Source organism: Perna viridis, chromosome 1 (assembly GCF_037379345.1).
Source record: "Perna viridis isolate PV_CMFRI_1.1 ecotype Kerala chromosome 1, ASM3737934v1, whole genome shotgun sequence".
In the NCBI taxonomy this organism is placed as follows: domain Eukaryota; kingdom Metazoa; phylum Mollusca; class Bivalvia; order Mytilida; family Mytilidae; genus Perna; species Perna viridis.
The window spans coordinates 26,163,995-26,185,902 of record NC_142445.1 but is presented as its reverse complement, the minus strand read 5'-3'; the positions used below and the strand labels follow the sequence as shown (position 1 = coordinate 26,185,902).

At 32.6% G+C, this 21,908-nt stretch overlaps 2 protein-coding genes and 1 long non-coding RNA gene across 8 annotated transcripts; 1 reads left to right on the top strand and 2 right to left on the bottom strand.

The window, feature by feature from the left end:
• The first annotated feature begins 21 nt into the window (after positions 1 to 21).
• On the top strand, positions 22 to 14,027 carry LOC148627981 (2'-5'-oligoadenylate synthase 1-like). Of its 5 annotated transcripts, none has more exons than XM_088582655.1 (7): positions 30 to 89; positions 958 to 1,182; positions 2,061 to 2,397; positions 4,708 to 4,886; positions 7,724 to 7,908; positions 11,741 to 11,908; positions 12,361 to 14,027. In XM_088582655.1, the coding sequence occupies exons 2-6, from the start codon at positions 1,021 to 1,023 to the stop codon at positions 11,904 to 11,906; spliced, it is 1,029 nt and encodes a 342-aa protein (XP_088438781.1). In that variant the 5' UTR covers positions 30 to 89; positions 958 to 1,020; the 3' UTR covers positions 11,907 to 11,908; positions 12,361 to 14,027. The 5 variants fall into 5 exon arrangements, with proteins under 5 accessions (XP_088438808.1, XP_088438781.1, XP_088438790.1 ...); XM_088582664.1 differs by lacking the exon at positions 12,361 to 14,027 and adding an exon at positions 8,994 to 9,053 and having other exon boundaries at positions 11,741 to 11,930; XM_088582646.1 differs by having other exon boundaries at positions 11,741 to 14,027.
• On the bottom strand, positions 8,463 to 11,104 carry LOC148627982 (uncharacterized). Its single transcript, XR_015922102.1, has 3 exons — positions 10,975 to 11,104; positions 9,096 to 9,160; positions 8,463 to 8,754 (listed from the first exon to the last, which is right to left on the bottom strand). It is a non-coding gene; the product is annotated as an uncharacterized LOC148627982 (long non-coding RNA).
• Positions 13,616 to 21,090, bottom strand: LOC148627980 (uncharacterized). 2 transcript variants are annotated; one of them, XM_088582626.1, is made up of 6 exons: positions 20,096 to 21,090; positions 17,251 to 17,354; positions 16,714 to 16,901; positions 16,142 to 16,300; positions 15,215 to 15,290; positions 13,616 to 14,397 (listed from the first exon to the last, which is right to left on the bottom strand). In XM_088582626.1, exons 1-6 carry the CDS (start codon positions 20,860 to 20,862, stop codon positions 14,117 to 14,119), a joined length of 1,575 nt encoding a protein of 524 aa, XP_088438752.1. In that variant the 5' UTR covers positions 20,863 to 21,090; the 3' UTR covers positions 13,616 to 14,116. The 2 variants fall into 2 exon arrangements, with proteins under 2 accessions (XP_088438752.1, XP_088438760.1); XM_088582634.1 differs by having other exon boundaries at positions 13,616 to 14,394.
• Between the last annotated feature and the right edge of the window lie 818 nt (positions 21,091 to 21,908).

Sequence of the window (21,908 nt, the reverse complement as noted above, 5' to 3'; positions counted from 1 at the left end):
TTAAATCTACTTTCGTTTTCTAATGATGACGTGTATTATCGATTACGAAGTGCGCTTTAGGTTTATAGTGTATTAAATACATGGTGCAGGTATGTCTATATTTTACTATATTTAAATTAATCAAAAACATTAGTCATACAGACAATGCTATAAATGTTATGTATTCATTTTTTTTATGAGTTTATATGCAATCTTGTATAAAATGATGACAATTGCTAAATGAAAACGCCTCGTGCAGGTCCGGGTGTTAAAAGAATAGGCCTGCAGCAGCGCTAAGCTTGTTGTAAAAGGCGACTAAATAGTGCTCAGAACTCTAGCCGGGGGCTAGGGCGCTCTGCCCACAGAGCAACTGGGATGTGTGCCCCAGGTGGTGGAATGGGGTACCCCTGGCGTGTTGCATGCTTGGGTTGTCAGGCTATAATACGGAAAACCTGACCGCAAACCATAGTGGTGCATCGTGTTGGGAAAGATGCCACGTTCCTCGCACGTTAAAGAACCCTACTGTGGTATTCTCCCGGAGTAGGAACCATTGGGCTCCGCCACAGGAGACTAAATTGCCCGACCCTACCCACCTCTCCCCATTTCCAGTGGCAATCTAAATTTGTCGACCCCATTGTCCTTGTGTCCCATCCCTTTTTCATTTCATCGCCATTTCATGTTCATTTTATCATCAATTTCATGTTCATCGTCTGAATATAGCTGAAATATTGCTGTTCGGACGTTAAACCCCAACAAACAAACAAACAAACTAAATGAAAACCGAGAACTACATTAACGATATTTTTACATAAAAATTTACAATTCAACCCCAGGCTTCCATAAAACATTTAAAATTATAATTATAAAGTTGCTTAGTTATGCAATATGAACAAATGTATATCCAGTTTTCAAAAAATATTCTAAAACTTACAAACATGACGATTTTCTCTAATCAGTTGTATTTCATTGATTGAATAGGTCAAAAAAATGAACAAAAATTGATGGAAAACATCTATGTATGAAAATTAACTGGAGTATAAGATGGCATATGCATTACCTGTGTCGGACAAAAGTGTAACTAAGCACATTGATAATCATGTTAATCCCGATGCTGAGTTTCTTGCTTTATGTGGAGAGTGTACCAAAGATGTTGTCGATTTCATGCATGAAGTAACACCATACAGTGTTGCTTCAACTATTAAGGTACGCCTACTGAATAAGTAACAATTTGAACAATCTTATCAAATCCTCTGTTTAAAGATACCAACCTTACGAGTTATAACGTAAGACGTAAATTAAATTAAATTTTAAAAAGTTTTGGGTCATTTCAATATTTGAAATTGTGGTACACTTCAACTTAAGTTTGATGTAAATTTGATTAATTTCACAACGAAAATGTATCATTCTGTTAAGTACATTAATGATTTTTGTCATATGTAATCTATTGAAAAAAATATATAATTCAAAATTACTACATGACTTCAATTTTTAATATTCTTTTCAATCCATCGGCCATTTATTTTCATGTCATGATAGATTATTCTCCCCTTCTGACGTCATGTGAATATCTCCTGTTCTTTTACATTAAGATAATACCTGGCAGCGAAGTTTATCTTAACAGGTCATTTTATAAAGTAGAAAAATTCATGGATGATAAAAGAATTAAATGTCTTATATCATAATTTATGAAATGTATTATTAGTTTTGTTTATTTTCAGAGTTTTGTTGATACTTGTATAAGAAAGATTTATTTTGTTTCTCCATTAACTTTGAAATAGTAATAGAATTTTAATGCACTAAGAAAGCCTTAAAAAGTTAAAATTATCTTTGAATATATTTTCCTATATATATTTCATTAGTGTGAGGATATTGTTCAAACATGGATTTTTTATAGCAATAGAATTCAGATTCAGTGATGACATAGAAGTGCAATATTGATCAATCAATCTATTTTAACAACCCATTAACTTAAATTACTCTCAAAAGTGTAATTTTGCATGTTTTAAAAAGTAACTTGTTTCAAGAAAATTTTGCAAAATGAAGTCCAAAAATTTAATTTCATGTTTGTTGTCCTGTTTAAGGGAGGATCTCTAGGGAAAGGTACCGCTGTCAAAGGTGCCTCCGATCTAGACATATTGTTTGTTGTCAATGACGTCAAATCTGTTGCGGAATTAAAGAAGAAAATAAAACAAATCAAGCATGATATTCATACTGCTATATGCTGTAACTCGTTTGGGACTCAGAAGCTTACAGCTGAACAGAAAGCCATAAGGAGACAACGGAAGAAGAAAAAACCTTTCGCAGTATCTAATATAAGACGAACGCCTTTTACTGTATCATTCACCATGACGAAACCTGATGGTCGGAGTTTGGATGTAGATGTCTTGATTGTCCCTAATATTTCAACTACTGAACCAGGTTTTGAAAATTAATGTTAGGAAAAGCGTACTACGCAGGAATCACTATGTTTTCGACAGATGTGTCATTTTTATTTTTATTTTCAAATTTTAAAGTGTTATATAAAAAGATCCAAACGCTGTCGACCAACTTAAATTATCAATATAACATGCTCAAGTGGTTTTAAACTCATTTTTACGTGTCTGTTTTCAGGATTTTGGCATGTTAAAAATTCCACTATTTTAAGAATTGGATCCAACTGCAATGTTATCCTTTGGAAGTTAACAATTTTACAACTGTTTACTAAATTGTTTAATGGTAAATAATAAGTAAAATATTGAAATCATGACATCGCTTCAGCTAAAAACGTAGGGGTCTTTAACTTATGATCGATTGTATAGTTTAAACATACTCGTTACAGTAATATGAAACGATTTTTGTATAACAAACAGTTAGACAAATTCTTGGTCCTTCGCTCGTTGCACTCGTAAATAAGACTTGAATTTCTTAATCTTGTGAAAGATAATTTGATCTTTGATATTCACTCGTGTAAGAAACTATTATTGTGTAGAGCTGACGTAAAGAAACTGTCATGTGCAGGAGTTATGGTAGAGTTTCGTGAAGGCACCATTCGCAGATGGGTGTTTCAGCCTGTTGGTATGAAAGAGATTGCCATTTAAGAGTAATCAAAGGAAGCAAGGTTATAGCGGTAATCAAAAGAATGTAATCCAGGGACAAAGACCAGACATGCAAAACAGACATACACAACAAAGAACATAAAGTAACTAAAATCATACATACAAAGTAACAAAAAGCAAATGAGCAACTCGGACTCCACTAAAAACAGGGAACATGCACCAGGTGCTCCGGTTTAGCGTCCTCTGCTTTTCTAGAAACACTCGCCCAGTTGCTCATAAAAAGTCGGTGGAAACCAAAATCCAAAATGATGGCAACAAATCTGTATAATTATGAGGTGGGGTCAGAAACAGGAGTGTCAAGACTTGTTTTGTAAAGGATGTGTAGTAGAGTGGTATACGTCATGAGAGGTAAAAAGGATCTGGCCTCCTTTGTCAGTAGAAATGTTTTTGTCTAGGTTGATATGTAATTGCCATGGATATGAATGGCATGTTGAGTGATATTTGGTTGTAGAGTGGTATCTTCCAGGAGTTGATTGGTGGAAGCTTTTTATGATTTGTTTAGTGTCATCGCTCTATTCTGAGGTCTAAAGTGAGGAAAAAAAACTTTCAGATTTAGAATTTCTGAATTTAACTCCAAACTAGACATATTATAAAACATGGTGTATGAACATTACCTCTTTCTTTGCACGTTTTATTATCCCTATTTTAATTCCTGTTGTGTTGGTTCCTTGGTGGTTGTGTAAAATATTAAATTTGACTTACTTTGTATTAACTATTGTATTGGTTTGTTTCAATGCATCGGTCCTTCCCTAGAAACGGTGGCTTCCGAAAATCAAGCTTTCTATTTGAAATTTATTTTTAAAGTTGGGTAGTGCATGATGTTTAACGTTTGTCTTACTAGATTTTATTGATTCTCTACAACACTGAACAACAAAATTACCTGTGAAAATATACATTTTTGAAGAAAAAAAACGGTAGTCCTTTGTGTATTTATTTTACCAATGAGTTAACCAGGAATACACCGATGTATAACAACTTTTAGTAGGAGCTATTTGTTGTATTTCCATGTTTTTGTCTTAAGCGCTATGTAACTTAGAAATAAAGAGATAAAAGGTTGTGAACTATGAAAATCTACACAATTATCAAGTCTTTACTTTTGTCTATTAGGTCACAAAGTGTCCTTATTTTAGTCTAAATTTTCGAGTTCTAAATTGTCAGACTTTTCTAACGTCAAGATATTGCTTCCAGAAAAAATATTATTATTGGTGATAAATAAAAGTGTTCAGCAGTACACAAAATGTAGTAAATAATAAAACTTCATGTCAAATTCGAGTTCTAGCATCTAATGGTAAATGCTAAAAGTAATGCGTTGCGGACGGCGTCGCCCTCCAAAACAAATATGAAATTCGCTGAAGTCCTGAAAATAAAGCGCTTTACGCAATATTGAAAATTCTTTTTGAACTATATACTCATCATAAAATTGACAGATATTCGTGGACAACGCGAAATGGAGGAAAGTAACATCAATCGCAAAGTGACGAAAATAAATAATGTAATAATCAAACAGGTACAATTTTTCCAATAATTTATCTTCATAGTAGTTGATGTAAAGGGTATGACCCTATGTTGGCGATTTTTACGTCTTGGAGCCTCTTGTGCAGATTTATTGTTTATCATGTATATTTGTTTGTAGCCGGTAAATTCAGCAAGGATGACTTGACTAAAATTTACCAAATGATGAAGGATAATCCAAGCCAACGAGACTACTACGCAAAATGTTTGGCGCCAATTCAAGTTGACTATGTCAAATCACAACCAGAGAAAATAAAACGATCAATAAGGTTGATGAAAAGCTGGGTTAAAGAAAACGAGGTGATTTCAATAACTATTTTTATTCGTTTAGTCCTAGAATATCTATTTTTTTCTCTTATGCCTATGTTATTGTACGTGTTTCTATCCAATTCTAATATAACGTGCTTCAAAGCTCTTTAGACCACAACCATGGTAACAAAAAGTGATAAATACATGACCAACAGTGCGTTCAACTCGCATGCAGTGCCTATTCAAAGATACGAAGAAACAAGTCCTAGTAGAATCGAAATAAATCACGGAAACTCCATTTTATCATTGTTTTACCAAGGGCGGGCTATTTATAACGTTATTTTACAATTATTTATTTATTACAACAATGCAACATAAATGGTAAAATTGAGTTTCCCTGACTTTTTTCTTAGGCTACTTAGTAACGTCAAATGGAGAGTGTTTTGTAGAATACTATAGTTGTACGTACTTTTGCAGTGTATTTATTTTCACGAATTTTATGGTCAGTTATTATTCATGGAATTAAATACTCTCGAATATGTATGATAATGAATGACCGTACATTGACTTAACCTTCGAATCTAACGCTATAAGTATAACAATAAAGTAGGTTTCTAATGAATAGCACTGTTTTCTATTTTTACTTCAATCCTTAACCATTTCAGTTAAATTCGTAGATAAGGTCAGTAAATGATCATGAAGTATTAAGCGTTTAACATTTGGTAACTTTCTATATTCAAAATACAAGCAAACATGTTTGAAAGCCAGTATTCGCGAAAATAAGTACCGATATTAATTTCAAAGAAGAATAATAACAAGATTATTCTAAGCAATAGTCGAAAAACGTCTTAGCTGGCATGAAGTTCATTATAACTATGCTTTTCCAAACTCTAATATCCTTTCTAAAGGTCCCAAGAAACCGTGAACCACGCCCCATAAATTGGAATTCTAACTTTAAAGTTCTTATGGATGCCGTGGAGGAGTATGCAAGAAAATGAATAAAGCGAGAACAAGAAGGCATTGATTTTCTGTCAGAGTGGTTAAAGGTCTTTGATTTTAAAACGAATGAAAGTTTTAAGTAGCAATGCTACATCAGTTTTTTTAAAAGACACCAATGTAGCAAAAACATTGTCTACTATACATGACAAATATGTTGTCGTACCAGCAGACAAAGCCCAAAACAACATTGTTTTATCTGCAAAAAGTTTTACATTCGATGTTTATTATCAGAGGTAAACGTAGACAATAATTGCAGTTATAAGAACGATACTGCTAGCACACACTCCAAAGCAAAGATTGTGGAAAACCATAAATCTGTGCTATCATTTTTAGGTCTTTCCTAAACCAGGAACGATGATTTTAATTTATCGTCTATGTACTGAATTCCTCAACTCCACAAGAATCTATACAAACAACGATACATAGCTGGATCTGTAAAATGTGCCACCAAACATCTTTCAAAACTTTTAACTTATATACTCACAGCTGTCAAAGAGGGTCTGCAGTCCTACCACAACACTTGTTACTCTTGTAGTGGTATTAATTCAATGTGGATCCTGAAAAATTCGAAGGATCTTTTGGAGACAATCAGTTCAAAACTATTATCAGAATATAATAGCATCATAACCTATGATTTTTCAACACTGTATACTTCTATTTCCCATACTCAGTTAAAATCCCGACTTAAAAAAAAACATTATACATCGTTGTTTCCAAACAAGATGGTAAACCTAGATAGAAATATATAGTTCTTGGCAGATATTCCTCTTACTTTGTAAGAAATAATTGCAAATCATCTTCCAAATATACAGAAAAAAATGTTTACAATATGCTGGAATTTATAATCGACAACATATTTGTCCAGTGTGGTGGATGCGTTTTCCAATAAACAGTCGGCATTCCAATGGGAACAAATTGTGCTCCTTTACTTGCTGACCTATTCCTTCACTCGTATGAGGCTGACTTTATAGCTGATCTGATCCGAAAGAAAGAATATCGTTTAGCTAGATCCTTTAATCTCAGTTTCCTCTATATAGATAACGTATTATCTTTAAACAATCCTAATTTCGGGGATTTGATACATTGCATCTACCCCAAAAGAACTTGAGATAAAGGATACTACAAACACTGTGAAGTCAGCCTCATATCTTGACCTACACTTATAAATCGATGGTTAAGGAAAACTATTGACCAAACTTTACAACTTTACAAACATTACTTTATTTCATGGTCGTCATCATGAACTCGTGGATCGTTATGGTGTATTCATCAACACCATGAAAACTGATTTATTCAACGGGTCATAGTTTTCCTTTCCTCGTTTGTCTACCCCGGACTTGACTTTTTATGAGCAACTCGGCGGGTGTTTCTAGAAAAGCAGAGGACGCTTACCCTACCGGTGCACCTGGTCCATACTCCCTGTTTTTAGTCGAGTCCGAGTTGTTCATTTACTTTTCTTACTTTGTATGTATGATTTTAGTTACTTTATGTTCTTTGTTGTGTATGTCTGTTTTCCATGTCTGGTCTTTGTCCCTGGATTACATTCTTTTGATTACCGCTATAACCTTGGTTCCCTTGATTACTCTTACAACAAACGTGATGACTTTTCATTCAGCATTGTCAATCTTTTGATTAACGCTATAACCTTGGTTCCCTTCATTACTCTGTCATAATTGCTGAAGTCAAGCTATAAAAATGCCCAAACAAAAGTGATGAAGTCATGAAGTCATGACCCAAAAGCGCAAGCACAAAGATGTTCGTTGGCACTTTTAAAAATTGTATTTAAATAGAAATGCTTGAGTGATTGTTTTGTAAATATCTATCTAGTTGATTACAACAATACTATTATGCATTGAAGTAACGGCATTGAAATATTTAACTTTTTTCAGCATAAACTTCCGTCATATGCTGTTGAACTGCTGGTCATAAAAGTATATGAAGATTATAACAGACCAGAACCTGGAGGAATCACTGAGGAAAAACTTGTCCGTGGGGCATTTGAACTACTCAAAGACCCAAATAATCTAAGGATTGAATTCGACGAACATTATGATCTCGATGATTTTGGTAGACCGTAAGTAATACTTTTTAACAGTAGATGATAACGAGTAGATATGCACATGCTTGCAATTTATGTAAAAATAATGGAACCAAAATACATATGTTATACTTAGATTCTATTGAAACTGAGAGGAACGTGGATCAATGTCAGCCCCTTTGGATTTCCTTTTAGCAATGATAACTGGTTCGAGTAACGAAAATCATGTTTTGTTAGAGAAATTATGACCCAGTATAGTTGTAAAATTAATTAAAGTTATTCAGCATCACTTTGTCAGGATTGACACAGAGTACATTCTGTTTTATTCAAGTTTAATTACAGTATATGGGCTATTGAATGAGTTACATGAAATACACCTTAGTATAGTCTAAAATAGTAAAAATAAGGGACTAAGGAGAATATCGTTAGTAGAGTGATACCTTATAATTTAGAGTAACTATATTTAAAACGCATTTTATCATGTTTAGAAATTACTTGGCATCTTAGAAGTTACTTAATTAAAACCACGTTAATTGGTATTCTGTGAACAGTAATCCTATCACAGTATTCGTATAATTAAATTTGAAATACAAAGTTACCTTTTTTAATATAGGTGTTTTATATTGCTATACATATTAATAAAAATGTACTTAAACAATCGATAGACCTCAGTAATAAAGGTACAATACTTAATAAAATTGTTAGTCACATGTTTATTTGAAAAATAAAGAAGTGGATGCTTCTTTTAGATGTTTCATCGGAGGCACATTTGTCTGCATCGTCCAACACAATCGTCCCCTGCCAAACAAAATATTCTTGCTAAACAATCATTTATGCAAATTTGTAGCCCAGAGTTATTACCTGATCCTCCATAAATGAACCCTGAAATGTATATAAAAAGAATATTTAAACTCAAAAATCAGTTAATTGTCAGCATTTTAGTATGGAAACCAACTCTTAGGGGTCTGTATCATTTAATTTTTGGTGAGCTACGGTGGAATTTGAAATATATAAGAAGAGTTTAGGTATTGACTAAATATTTTATCATTTAGTACTGAGAAAATCAATAATCATGAAGTATTGAATGAATATCATTTCATTTTTTTTTCATTGGCGTCTAGAAAACTTAGTCGTTCTTCCTATGAATTTTAAATGGTTGCTCCCGTCAGCAATTAATAGAGGTCTGTATTCTATATTGGTATATGATAGAAAATTATGATTACCTGTTACAAGGGAGACCATAATGACTGCTATGACTAGAGAAAATACAACTTTCAGCATAATGGTCCTGAAATTTTAAGGAAGAGTAATCAAGGGAACCAAGGTTATAGCGGTAATCAAAGGAATGTAATCCAGGGACAAAGACCAGACATGCAAAACAGACATACACAACAAAGAACATAAAGTGACTAAAATCACACATACAAGTAACAAAAGCAAATGAGCAACTCAGACTCCACTAAAAACTGGGAACATGGACCAGCGTCCTCTGCTTTTCTAGAAACACCCGCTGAGTTGCTCATAAAAAGTCAAGTCCAGGGTAGACAAACGAGGAGAGGAAAACTATGACACGTTGAACAAATCAGTTTTCATTGCGCAGATGGATACATCGTTACGATCCACGAGTTCATGATGACGACCATAAAACATCTGTAGTGATGACTTCAATCTCGTAGCAACGTAACCCTGCTTCAGAAGCCTATTTGTTAGAATTCTAGCGCGATACAAAAAAGTCTGCATATTTTCGGCAAGGTCTGGCATAACGTATGTGTTGTGATATGAATACTCCATACGCAGGTGCCGAAGGGATGTTGCCACAGATAAAAGGAAAGTTGACAATTCTGAATGAAAAGTCATCACGTTTGTCAACAGTTTTCCTTTATCATCGATTTCTAAGTGTAGGTCAAGATATGAGGCTGACTTCACCGTGTCTGTAGTATCCTTTATCTCAAGTTCGTTGGTGTAGGAAATATGGTTAAAGATGCTTCAGCTGTAATTTTCAAATTTTTGTTCCTGTTGAAATATGCCATAACTTTAAACTATATCTACTAAATTGCACTTTTCCTGTATATTTTTATTCGACATCTACAAATAAAATTACATACATGAAATAGGACTCAAGGCATAATAAAACGCAGGAATCCTTTATAAGGGAAGGGAGAGATAATTAGATTAGAGCTATCGATCTTCCTTGATTAAAAAAACGTTGTTTTCACAAAATAATGTAGGTATTACCGACATTTATTGCTTCAATTGCATTACTACAAACTTATTTCATTGAATCAGCAAAATTCAGTAGGATCAAAACTGAACAAATTTGGTAGCTAAAGCAGCTTTAACAGATAGTTGCAGGCACATAAGAAATTATTTAAGAATCAGACAAAATATGTATTTGTTGTGGCATATGAAGAAAAAAGCTCATTGATTTTATGGCATTATCCAAGTCTTTATACCTCATAATCTCCACTTTTTTCCTATTTAAGAGGTCGAAAAATATCTATGTCCAAGATGCTTCAGGATAAATTTAAATAGCTTTTCAGTTGTTTTCTAGATATATTGAATGTATTTGAGGCATAAAAGACAGCACTTAGAAAAATGATATGCCGCCGTATTCGTTCACAGAATGTTACTTAAAATGGTTTAGATTTACTTAATTTTGGTGTTTATGTGAGGAACTATACTAAGTTTGTTACAACAGGATACTATTTTTGTACTGTTCAAGTACCTTTATTCGTACGTGGCATTTACATTACTGAAATAAGGAAATTTCTTTAAAGATTCTAAACCAATAGATTCATACATCAATTAATATGTAATATTTTGTTCCGTATTAAACATGATCGTGCGACGGAATCATGAATATTGGAATATGATTCGTTCGACAAATGTTCAGTATTCTAACACCTTACAAATATCAGAAGCAAGGGGGCAAGCTAATTGCTATGAAAAAACTGAATTAAGTATTACATATATAATAAGTTAATACAGTAGAATTCAACAGGTATAAGTATAATACATCAATAAATATCAATCATTTATACTACAAATTTCGATATATAATCGACTGTACTTAACATGTTTAGCCAAGTGCTAAATATTTACCTCAAGTTTGAACGTAAGATATGTATGTCCCGGTGTGTTTATTCCTTTTAATAGAGTGCACTAGTTTCTGTGCACTAGTTTCTTTATTTATATAAGTTTACATAAACAAAACAGTTGATGTTCCTGGAAAATAGATTACTCATAGCTATTAAAAGTTATAAAGACCCATTTAATTATCTCGTGGTTTTTGTTTTTTTGTCATTAAAATTCCCACAAAAAAAGACGTGGACTTTTCTCTCCCTTCCCTTATAAATGTCAAAGGTCGGTGCAAATTATGACATCAAAGTGTGCACCACAAAAAAACGGTCGTGATGGCGCCTATTACACCACAATGATTTGTAAATAAAACTTTTAATAGTTCGGTGGAAAATACGTTTTATATACATAAGGAGTTTTCGGCGTTTTAATCTTAGAAACATTAACCTACTATAGTAAAAAAGAAAATATTTACTTTCGAGTGTAACGACAAAATTGCAATCATATCATTATGAATATCATTCTGAAATCGCTTGATTTTTTTTTTCAGAGGAATTATATTCAAGTCTTTAAAAACGGAAAATAAGAACAAAGAACAAAGACGCATACAAAAAAGTATAATTCAATTAAGTAATTTATGTCGGCATGAAAAAAAAATTATCCATCGAACACCGCCATTATCAACTGAACTTCTCCTTTTTGTGATCTATGCATGAACATTTTGATAAAACTTAAACTGACTTTATAGTTTGTTTTTGTTTTGTTTCTTTTAAACTGTATTTTATTGCAGAGATGGGCCTTACATAATGGATCCTGCTAATCCATACCATAACTTGTTCCGTCCGAAAACTGTGGAATACTGGCGAAATTACAACAAAACTGACTATGTTGTTGTTTGTGATCCAGATATCCAAAGACTTCAGAACGACGCTCGGGTAGCTCTAGAGAGCTTGTAAAAGTAATAAAGTTTAGACAAACATTTTCAATACTTGTAGTAAACGAAATAGAATGAAACTTGTCTGAACCAAACACAGTTTTGACTGTAGAATTTATTCGATTAAGACAGATGGTATGTTAATGCAGGTTCTAAATACATACAAACTGATACGAAGGGGCTTTAAAAAGTGTCTGGTTCAGACAGGTTTTCGGTTTATTCAAGGTTTGGTTAACATAGGTTACAATGTACACGAATTAAGATCGGAATTGTCATTAATATCCATGAACATTCATTGTGCTTTATTTTAAACTGGTTGAATTGTGTTACAAATCAAATATAATTATAAAAGTTGTGAAGAGGCCCAGTAAGTACAATTATGAATATTAGCCACATTTAAAAGGAACAGAGGAACAAAGTACAAATGAAATACCAATGAAATATCAGAAAAAGTAAGGGAAGTCTAAATTTTCCAGGGGCGAATAGGACTGACCGAGAGGAAGACACCAACTGCCAACCCAGACTACAGAAAAATGAAATAAAAGCTATTCTTCCCTGATAAAGGCCGTAAAGATGGAAATTAAGGCTTTCTTCATTTTGTCACTTTTTTTCTTTTTTTTTTAAATTGTTTAATTATTTCGATCCTTTTTTCTCTTTTAAATGTTGATACTTTTTACTTATTTATCATCCGCATTTTATCACATTTTAATGTAACCAATTTCATCATATTGATCATTTTAAACATTGTTTTTCATAACATAATAATTAATACAGCTTATGTTTACAAGTGATATTTGCTTTCTGGCATTCTCAGCAACATTTCAACGCTGTATGTCAATAAATTGCGTGTTGTTTCGTTGTTAAAACTTTATTTATAGCATCATCGGCATATTCAAAATGGTCTTTTTTAACATGGTTGTTGGTTGTTACATCTTATTGAACTACATGGAATAGTCATGTTTGGTTTGTGATTACTGAATACATGTACATGAATCCATCAAATATTGTATAATATTTTGGTTTTATTTTGTAATCAAAAATGTGTAATTTTAGATAGAAAAGACGTGAAGTACTCTTAGCGGAATGAAAATATTATTCTGTATTACTTTTGTCGTTCGAGGTACATATTTTAATTTTCAATTGTGTTGTCTCTTGGTTTATTTGGTTTGTTGTTACTTATGCCGTTTCATTCCTTTGACTCTTCATTTCAACTTTCTAAAATGTAGATTTAATAGTTGTTTCCCTTTATTTAAGTGCTGAAAAAAAGTTGGATTCAATCGTATTTTGAAGGATAACATTTATTCTGAAATGTTGTATAAAAAAGACGTTATAATATAAGTTTTATCATAAATTTTGAACATTTCTACATTAAATGAATATTGCGTTATAGATAAATATATACCTTTATAAAAAAAAAACAAAGTTAGATATAGGAAATAACAATTAATAGTATAAACTAAATTGATATAAAAGTTTAACGTACGAAACAATAAGAATATTTACAGCATAATTGTTCCCTATATACTGAGGTATATTTTTTTATATTTGATAACATATATTTCAATAAAGTGTTTAAGTATTCACATTACCAGTACATTTTAATGTCAGGTTTATATATTAGTGTACAATTTTTACGTTAAGGATCTTTTTTTTTCATTTTGTACTATTAAGATAGAAAAAATCGTTGACATCATAAAACAGTTGTTAAGTTATATTTGTAATGTTAAAAGGTTTTTCCTTTCTTTTCTTCTTTCAAAGTATGTATAAGGTGAGGCAGAAAAACACAGATTACTTATTGTATTATACAAGTATTTATACTGTATAACTTCCAGAAATAACCAAACCGGAAGTTTGAAGAGTTAGCCTTTATAAGATATTGATATGTCAAATTAAGTTAAAATGCTCTACGAAAATCACGGCGGGAAAATTTTTCCGCACTTTTTTTCCGTATAAGCATTCAAATTTGTAACAAATGCTTCATGATGAATTCAAATAGCTTTTCGGTTGCTTTCTAGATGTATTTAATATTTTGAGGGAAAACGGATTTAATAAAGCAAAATGATGAACCATTCATTGCCTGATTCTTACACATATTGTCCCAAAAAACATAATTTTGAAGTCAATAAACTATATAGACTGTGAATGCTTTGTTGTTGAGACATCTGAAGTTTACATTTGAAGTCTTATTTGTAACATGATAGATACTTATGTGATAAAAAAAATCAATGTCTATTATTCACGCGCACCTTCGTCGTTTTCATTGAGATATTTCCCAAGGCTATGAAACGAGTCTGTATCACTGACTTGGTCATCCTCATCATCTGCAAACTTGATCTGATCAATAAGTTTGAGGTCAATGTGCATGCCTTTACGTTTTTCGTTTGTCCTTGTTTGACGACTTGGTCTACTGGGTCGTTCATCTTCATTGAATTTCCCGTCTACTGCTATTATGGGATTGGCAGAAAGTTGATCCTGGAGCTCTCGCAGAAATAGGTCTGCTGGAACACTAGCTGCTGAAATAAAAACAGTGTGTACCTAATGCCTTTAATTGGAAAATTTTAATGGAAAAACTGTATATTATGTATGAGTAATCAAGAGATATAAAATTCTAGCGGTTACCAAAGAATGTAATCCAGACAGGGAAGTAGACACACACAACAAATAACATAAAATAACCTAAATGATAGTACAAAACATTTTGTTGCAAAACAACAAAAGTGAATGTGCAACTCCAACTGCAATAAATATTGGGACCATATGCCAGGTGTACCGGTAGGGTAACCATCCTCTTCTTTTCTAGAAACACCTTGATGCTCATAAAACGTCAAGTCTGAGGTAGACGAAAGAGGAAAGGAAAACTATGACACGTTAAGCTATTCGGTGCTTATGGTCCAGATGGATACACCGTAACGATCCACGAGTTCATGATGGCGACAATAAAACAATTGTATATAATGTAAATAAAATATATTATCACATAAGTTGCAATGTGAGGTCATAAAATTAAGATTGAAAATAACATACTAAAAACAGTGCATAAAAATGTCCATTAATTAATGTCTTACAAATGCTATAAGGGTACTTTATTTCGTGATTTAAATTTTCTTTGCTTGCGAAAATGTCTATATCTCATAGGCCCTTGATTTCGTGGATTTTATATAAAAAAAAACAAACAAAAAAAACCTTCACAGTATCCAATGAAAAATTCACATTTCGGTCAGAAATTTAAATTGGTGGTTCATGGACCCAGTTACACAAACCACGAAATTAGGCACCCCGAGGAAATATAGTCATTAATAATAAGAGAAAAATCATCTATTTTCAATTTACCATTTGAGTACTCTCCACGAGTTGAGACTTCGACTGCAGAATAGATATGGTCTCCCATTATCTGTCTGTGAACATGCTGCAAAGTAAAAATGTGTAAAAGTGAAACTTTGTAGTCAACGACCGACTACCAGTTGTGTTTCACACACTTATCAATTAACATAAAATTATGTTTTTTTTTTTTTTAATGAAATCTTATTTCTATTGACAAAATATATAGTGTGACATATTTCTCTTCATCAAAGCCAGAAATAAAGCAATAGAAATGTGAAAAAAAAAACAGTTTTAAGCATCCAAGTATGTAAAAATGTTTTATGGTGTTTAATATATGTCGCTGAGAAGGAGACTTGGGTTTCACTGTAATAGGTAATTTTTGTATTTTTCTTTACATAATGAACATCATTTCTTACTTATGTTTTTTGTTTAATCGTGTGTGTTGTTTTTCGCTTAATGAGTGCATATCAATCATTTTCATTCTTTTATTTACGATCAAATTATAAACAATAACAGTTTATTGACCTGAAGTAAAACGTACGAATGAGCCTTAGACTAGCGGAAAACTGTGAGGCATTTCGCAGGATCCAGTCAAACTCGTATTGTAATGTTTCTGCAGTCATTTCAATATTATTGTCTTTATTGGTACAAACGTAGTTCTTTTTTAAGGTGTAAGCTGTAAACGTTTTTTTTAATTCGAAGCGGGTTCATGACGTCCTTGTAATACCAATGAAATTCCAAGATTATGAGTCAAATTAAAATGTTGCCAGTGAAAGTATGAAACACTTGTAAAAATATCGTCAATACATTTTTATTGCACTTATAGAATGTTACTGTATTAAACACAAATGTATTTATAGAATGGTTACTGTATAAAAGGCATTTACCACAAAAGAAATTTAGACTGATAAACAATGAGTGTATTTTGTATTTTACCTTTTCTTTTGCCCATTTTAAAAGATTGACAACAGAAATAAGTTGATCCTCCATTGAAAGCAATCGACTGCACTCGATTTCTACAGCTTCTAACTGAAACTGTGTACTCGACATGTGTTTCCTGCAGGACGACAGGTCACTGCGCAGTCGTTCTATCTCCTGGCAAAAAAAGTTTTTACGTCAACTTCTTCAAGTTTATAGTTACAGTTGTGTTATATTTTCATATCCACCCACTTGTTCAATGTAGATATAGGAAGAAGATAAAAAAGAAAATCAAAGGAAACATCTTTCATTCAGATACCAATGCAAATGTCAATTAATAATGCTGTTTTTGAAAGAGTAATCAAGGGAACCAAGGTCATAGCGGTAATCAAACGAATGTAATCCAGGGGCAAAGACCTACACAGACATACACAACAAAGAACATAAGTAACTAATATCATACATACAAAGTAACAAAAGCAAATGAGCAATTCGGACCTCACTAAAAACTGGGAGTTGTAATAACAGGCTTCTGTAAACAATTATAAGACATTTGGGTTGCATATATCTATATATAGATTATCTTCTACCTGAGACTGTTCTGTATTAACAAGAGATAGCGAGTTAACGTCAGCCTGTAGTCTCATTAGGAGTTGACGATCCCCTGTAGAAGATGAAGGTGAGGTACCATGCGATTCATCCTTTGTCTGATCACATTGGTCTTCATTTGGCTTTGACTCGTTGTCATTGTTCTTACAAATTGAAGCCTCGCCATCCCCTAGTTAAGAATCGTTAAGGTAGATTACCAGAAGTCTCCAATGGTTTATAGAAGACAAAAATATGTTTTAAGAGATCATAGTACGCGTCTATATAACTGTTGTCATTTTTCAAAGTATCGAAATGAATTGTGAGTTCAGATTTATGAAATGTTTTAATGTATATAAAGTTTATACATGGACAAATCTGTAAATTTACGTGATCAAACTTTAAAGATTTTAAACGTGAGTATAAAAGCATTTTGGTTAAAAATTAGAGTCACAAGAGTGTTCTCACTAACAATATAATGCCTATACAAACTAAATAGCTTTTGAAAGTTTGTAAATTGATTGCATTGATGGTAAACCTACCATCATATCCATTGACTGATGTATTTATAGACGAAGTATCTGACATCCAAGTGTTGATTCCTGAAGACAGACTATCGGCTACGCCTTGGAAAGAAGTTTCTCCTCTTTAAACAAAAATATGTAATTACAAACCATAATGCGAAAATATGCCTTACCTTGATAAAGAATCATACAATGTTTAATTCGCATTACTTTTATTTTTCCAATAAACAACATAAACAACATCATCGTGCAAAATGATCAGTTCCATAAACTGTTAAAAGCATTACATTGGATTGATATGTTTGATAAGGTAAAGAAATATAAAAATATTTAATTCACAAGATCGAGATCGCTAGATCAGAATTTCTGAATACCACAACAATAATATAAGTTATATAAAAGATTGAAACAGATCTAGACAAAACCATTACTGTATATATATATATATATATATATTTGATCAATTTGATCCGATGGAGCAGTGTAGAGAATAGAGTCGTCACATTCTGAGATGTTGTATAATATTGATTTGTTGTGACATGCATCATTAATTTGATCCTCTATCCTACATAATAACACCTAGATGAACTGTCCCGTACTACCATACATCGTGTACTAAGTTACAGCCCTAGATTAATCCTACGAGGAGGAATCACCCGGCTAGCGAAAGCTATATTTTTATATAGCCTAGCTGGCCGAGTGGTCTAGGGCGCTGGACTTAGTGCAGGCGGTGTTGCCATAGATGTCACAGCGGTACGAGTTCGAGTCCCGCGGAGGGAACGACAAAAATTTACTTCGCAAATTTGACAGTTCTAACATCGTTGGGAATTTTTCAGACCCTTCTATAAGTTTACGTTATCTTCCCTGTATCAATTGGATCCGATAGAGCAGTGTAGAGAATAGAGTCGTCACATTCTGAGACGTTGCATATATATATATATTTTTTCTGATATGTGTGTGTGGCTTTTTCGACGCAGTCGGTATAGTTTCTATGGAAACGCAAGTCACCTGATCGTAATTCTGTTTTCCGATTGGCCAAATACTAATAACTTAGTGGCGTTCGAAAAAAAAACTGTATAGAAAATTTGAAATTACGTGTCATGTGTTATTTTCTTGAAAGAGTAATCAAGGGAACCAAAGTTATAGCGGTAATCAAAAGAATGTAATCCAGAAATGTAGGAAATCAGAAGTAAAAGGAACATAATTTTATTGCGTCGGCTATCTTTTTTTTTAAAAGATGGTACTTGTTTTATTTAAAACAATCTTTGAATGAAAAATAGCAAATACCACGAATTTGCTTCATTCATGTCACATTTGACCATTTACATAGTGCGAAAATTGGCCTTACAAAATGAAACCTCATATAACTTAGTTTTAGAAAAGATTGATGCTGATCTACAGAAAAATTGTTTCAGTGAATCATACATTACTGATTTGTATACTGTTATGTATTTTGTTTTTTAAGTAAAACAATCTTTGACTTAGATACTAGCAGTTGACTTTTAGAATGAAATATGTAATGAATCGTCCAATCAGTGATTTAGCTAATAGCCAGTGTAATACTACTATTTTTCCTACGGCATATCGTTGGTCTGCTATCGGGAACGCACATGTGATAGATTAATTCCTTTTAATTAAATTTCAGTCGTGTACTTGTATAAACTTCAATAACGTGTTTTTAATGCTTTATAGATATGAACCTTAACAGAAAGGTTATTATAGTTTTTTTTTCTGGATTTTTACATGTGAGTTTTAGACTACTAATTCATTTATGTCATTTGTTACATCTTATCAATCCAAAGTACAATGAGGAAGAGTAAATAAATATCAAACAAGCTACTGTTTTTTCTTCTTCAAATAGTTTTCTTTTTCCTGAAATTTTATCATGGACTGAAGTGTGAACAGAATGATACGGATCACTTAATTATTTGGTACATTTTCTTGATAATATAGTAAACAAGTAATCTCTATAGAGCTTACGGTACTTCATACAGGGTAAAAAAGATAAAAAAAAAAAACATGAATCATATCAGAATTGATTACTATTGCATATCATTTTAACAAATCGTGGGGCTTCAGTATGTTCTAATTTTAGCTTTAAGATTCTTCTCAATCCAAGTATATTTAATTTATGATGGGTTCACATCTCTTTGATCATGGATGATTACCTCGTAAGCAGTCACTACTGAGAACTTTTCTTATCTTTTAATTATCACAAAATGATGTTATTCGAAGATAATTGATAGAGAATGAAAGAAAAATATTCTTGGAAGTTTCAGAATGAGAAGAGTAGTTGTTCAAATTATTTGTTTACACGCTCTTAGAAACTGAAGTGTTATTTGCTGTTTTTTATACAAGCATCAAATAATGAAAGACCGAAACTATCATGTCTTGAAACCTTCTACTTATTTTTGACTTGCCTTGATTATGAATCGGATTAGTATTCGGTAATTTTGTTGGTACCCTTATTTACTATCATATTCCTCTAAAAAACAAATGACATTTCAAAAACGGTTTTAAACCAGCAATGATTCATCATATGAATTTGGCGTAACTTTCCTTGTATTAAAGTATGCAATATGCCGATTTGGTTAAAGATACAAATATTTATATGAATGTGGTGCTGATGATAGACTCCTTCTGACCTCCCGAATAAAGAAATATTTCAATGGTTACGGGAAGTTTAACCAATGCTTACCTCGAGCTTTTATATGTTATTTTGTTGGTTTTTTAAAACACAATTCTCTCTACAACACTTTTCATCAGTCATTCAATACAAATCCTATAAACAATCGGACAATTTTAAACTCTTGTACACTGTTTCCATGCAATGGTATGAAACATGAAGTACTAAATAACTCACCTATGAATAGATTCATCGTCAGAGTTGTTAGCTGAGGAAAGACGTCCTATACATTCTAAATCCTTTACCTTCGTCAAACACCGCTTCAAATTTTCACGAATACGTTCATACACTTTAAGCATATCATCATATTTCTTTTCAAAGATGGCATTTTTCTCTTCAAGAACACACATTTCTCGATCCGTTTCCAACAAGTCATTTTGCAATTTGGTATTCAAATGTAATAGACTCCGAACCTCTTTCTCTCTAACGTCACGAGCGTATTTGAGCTCCTGGGCTAAAATTTCCAGCGGTGTTCCATCGTGTCCTTGATTGAAGTATGGTAAGTCCCAGGGACATGATACTCGTTTATTGTAATCTGAAGACCTTTGTTCAGAATCAAAACCAGATGATTTAGGCGCTGTAAGTTCGTTTCTGTTGGTTTGTCGTTCTCGGTAAAAAGCTGATATGACATCCCTAGGAGGCCGCCTTTGTGTCCTGTCGATTGTCGACCGTCGATGGATCCCAACATATGACCTTCGAAGCCCATCCTCAAGTTTCTCCTCAGCAGCAGATTCGAACGAAATGTCCTCAATAATTCCTTTTATATCATCCGCAAGAAGTTGAAGTTCCAAAGGATTTCTTTTCAATGGAGGCCTTCTATGTCGAGTTACTCTTTGAGTCCTTTTAGTATTCGGTGATCCTATTCTTAAAGTCTGGGGTCTCGGAGGCTTTTGGTCCATGTTTTTTTCGGTGATTTTGGTTGTTCCTATACCTAACATCCTCATCCCTGAACAATCTCAGTGCCCGGCATTATCATTGTAATTACATTCAAAGAACGGATGCGTACCTGATAAATGGTACGATTTAATATCAGAGATGCTAGCTGGTTGTGTAAATATAAACTACATCCTAATCCCCGTTGCATCCTGGGGTTATACAAAATCATCTTTTTGATTCATTTTATCTTTTTCTCGTTGCATCTATCATAAGGCACGTGCCAGTATGGTCGAAATAAAAAATAGATATGAAAATTGATACAAAGTAAGCGGAACTTGTGTTGATAACATGATAAGAATCTTCTTTATCATGATCTGCAGTAGTATGAACGTATTTTTGTAACTTGACATAGAAAATCGTCTTCAAACAACCAGACGCAATGTTGAATTCGCAAAATTTTACATTTTCCCAATAAACCATTTATTTCTGACAGCATCATCATGCAAAAAGATTAGTTCTGTTAACTGTTGAAATAAACGTAAATAGTTCGTAAGTATTACATTGATTTGTTATGTTAGATAAGGTCTAGAAAGATAAAAAAATATATATATATATATTTAAAAACGGAGATTTAATTTAAAAGATCGAGATCGCTAAATCAGCATTTTTGAATTTCAACACACCGTAACAAAAGGAATCGTAATAATGGCAAAAACGGCTAAAATAAACATTTAAGAAAACCTTTATAGCAAATCCTTGTACATTAAGATAAAATTATATTTAAACAGACTTTTCTTATTTTTAGAAAGACAATATATCACTTTACCTCACTTGAAAATCCTTGTTTAGCTTATGCAATAATGGAGCTCTATAATGTAATTTTTGTCATATAACATTATTGTAAACTTTGTTTTCGTGAGATTTGTTGTTGCCGCTGTTTGTATCATGGATTTTTTTTTTTTTGTTTGGTTTGACTTGTTTTGTTATGAAAGAGTACTGATTTTACAGCTTCTCGAGGAACGTTTTGTCTAGACTTGCTACAAACCCTCTTTATATGGCAAAGAAAATCTTTGTAACTAACCTCTCTGATAACGCCACTACTAACTCTCTCTCG

Bases quoted from the DNA above. Each gene is read 5' to 3' on its own strand.
- LOC148627980 (XM_088582626.1), bottom strand. From the start codon at position 20,862: ATGAGGATGTTAGGTATAGGAACAACCAAAATCACCGAAAAAAACATG. The intron at 17,355-20,095 runs GTGAGTTATTTA...TTTTGTTTAAAG, and splicing joins GACGATGAATCTATTCATAG to AGGAGAAACTTCTTTCCAAG. The intron at 16,902-17,250 runs GTAGGTTTACCA...ATTCTTAACTAG, and splicing joins ATCAGTCAATGGATATGATG to GGGATGGCGAGGCTTCAATT.
- LOC148627981 (XM_088582655.1), top strand. From the start codon at position 1,021: ATGGCATATGCATTACCTGTGTCGGACAAAAGTGTAACTAAGCACATT. The intron at 4,887-7,723 runs GTGATTTCAATA...AACTTTTTTCAG, and splicing joins GCTGGGTTAAAGAAAACGAG to CATAAACTTCCGTCATATGC. The intron at 7,909-11,740 runs GTAAGTAATACT...ATTTTATTGCAG, and splicing joins CTCGATGATTTTGGTAGACC to AGATGGGCCTTACATAATGG.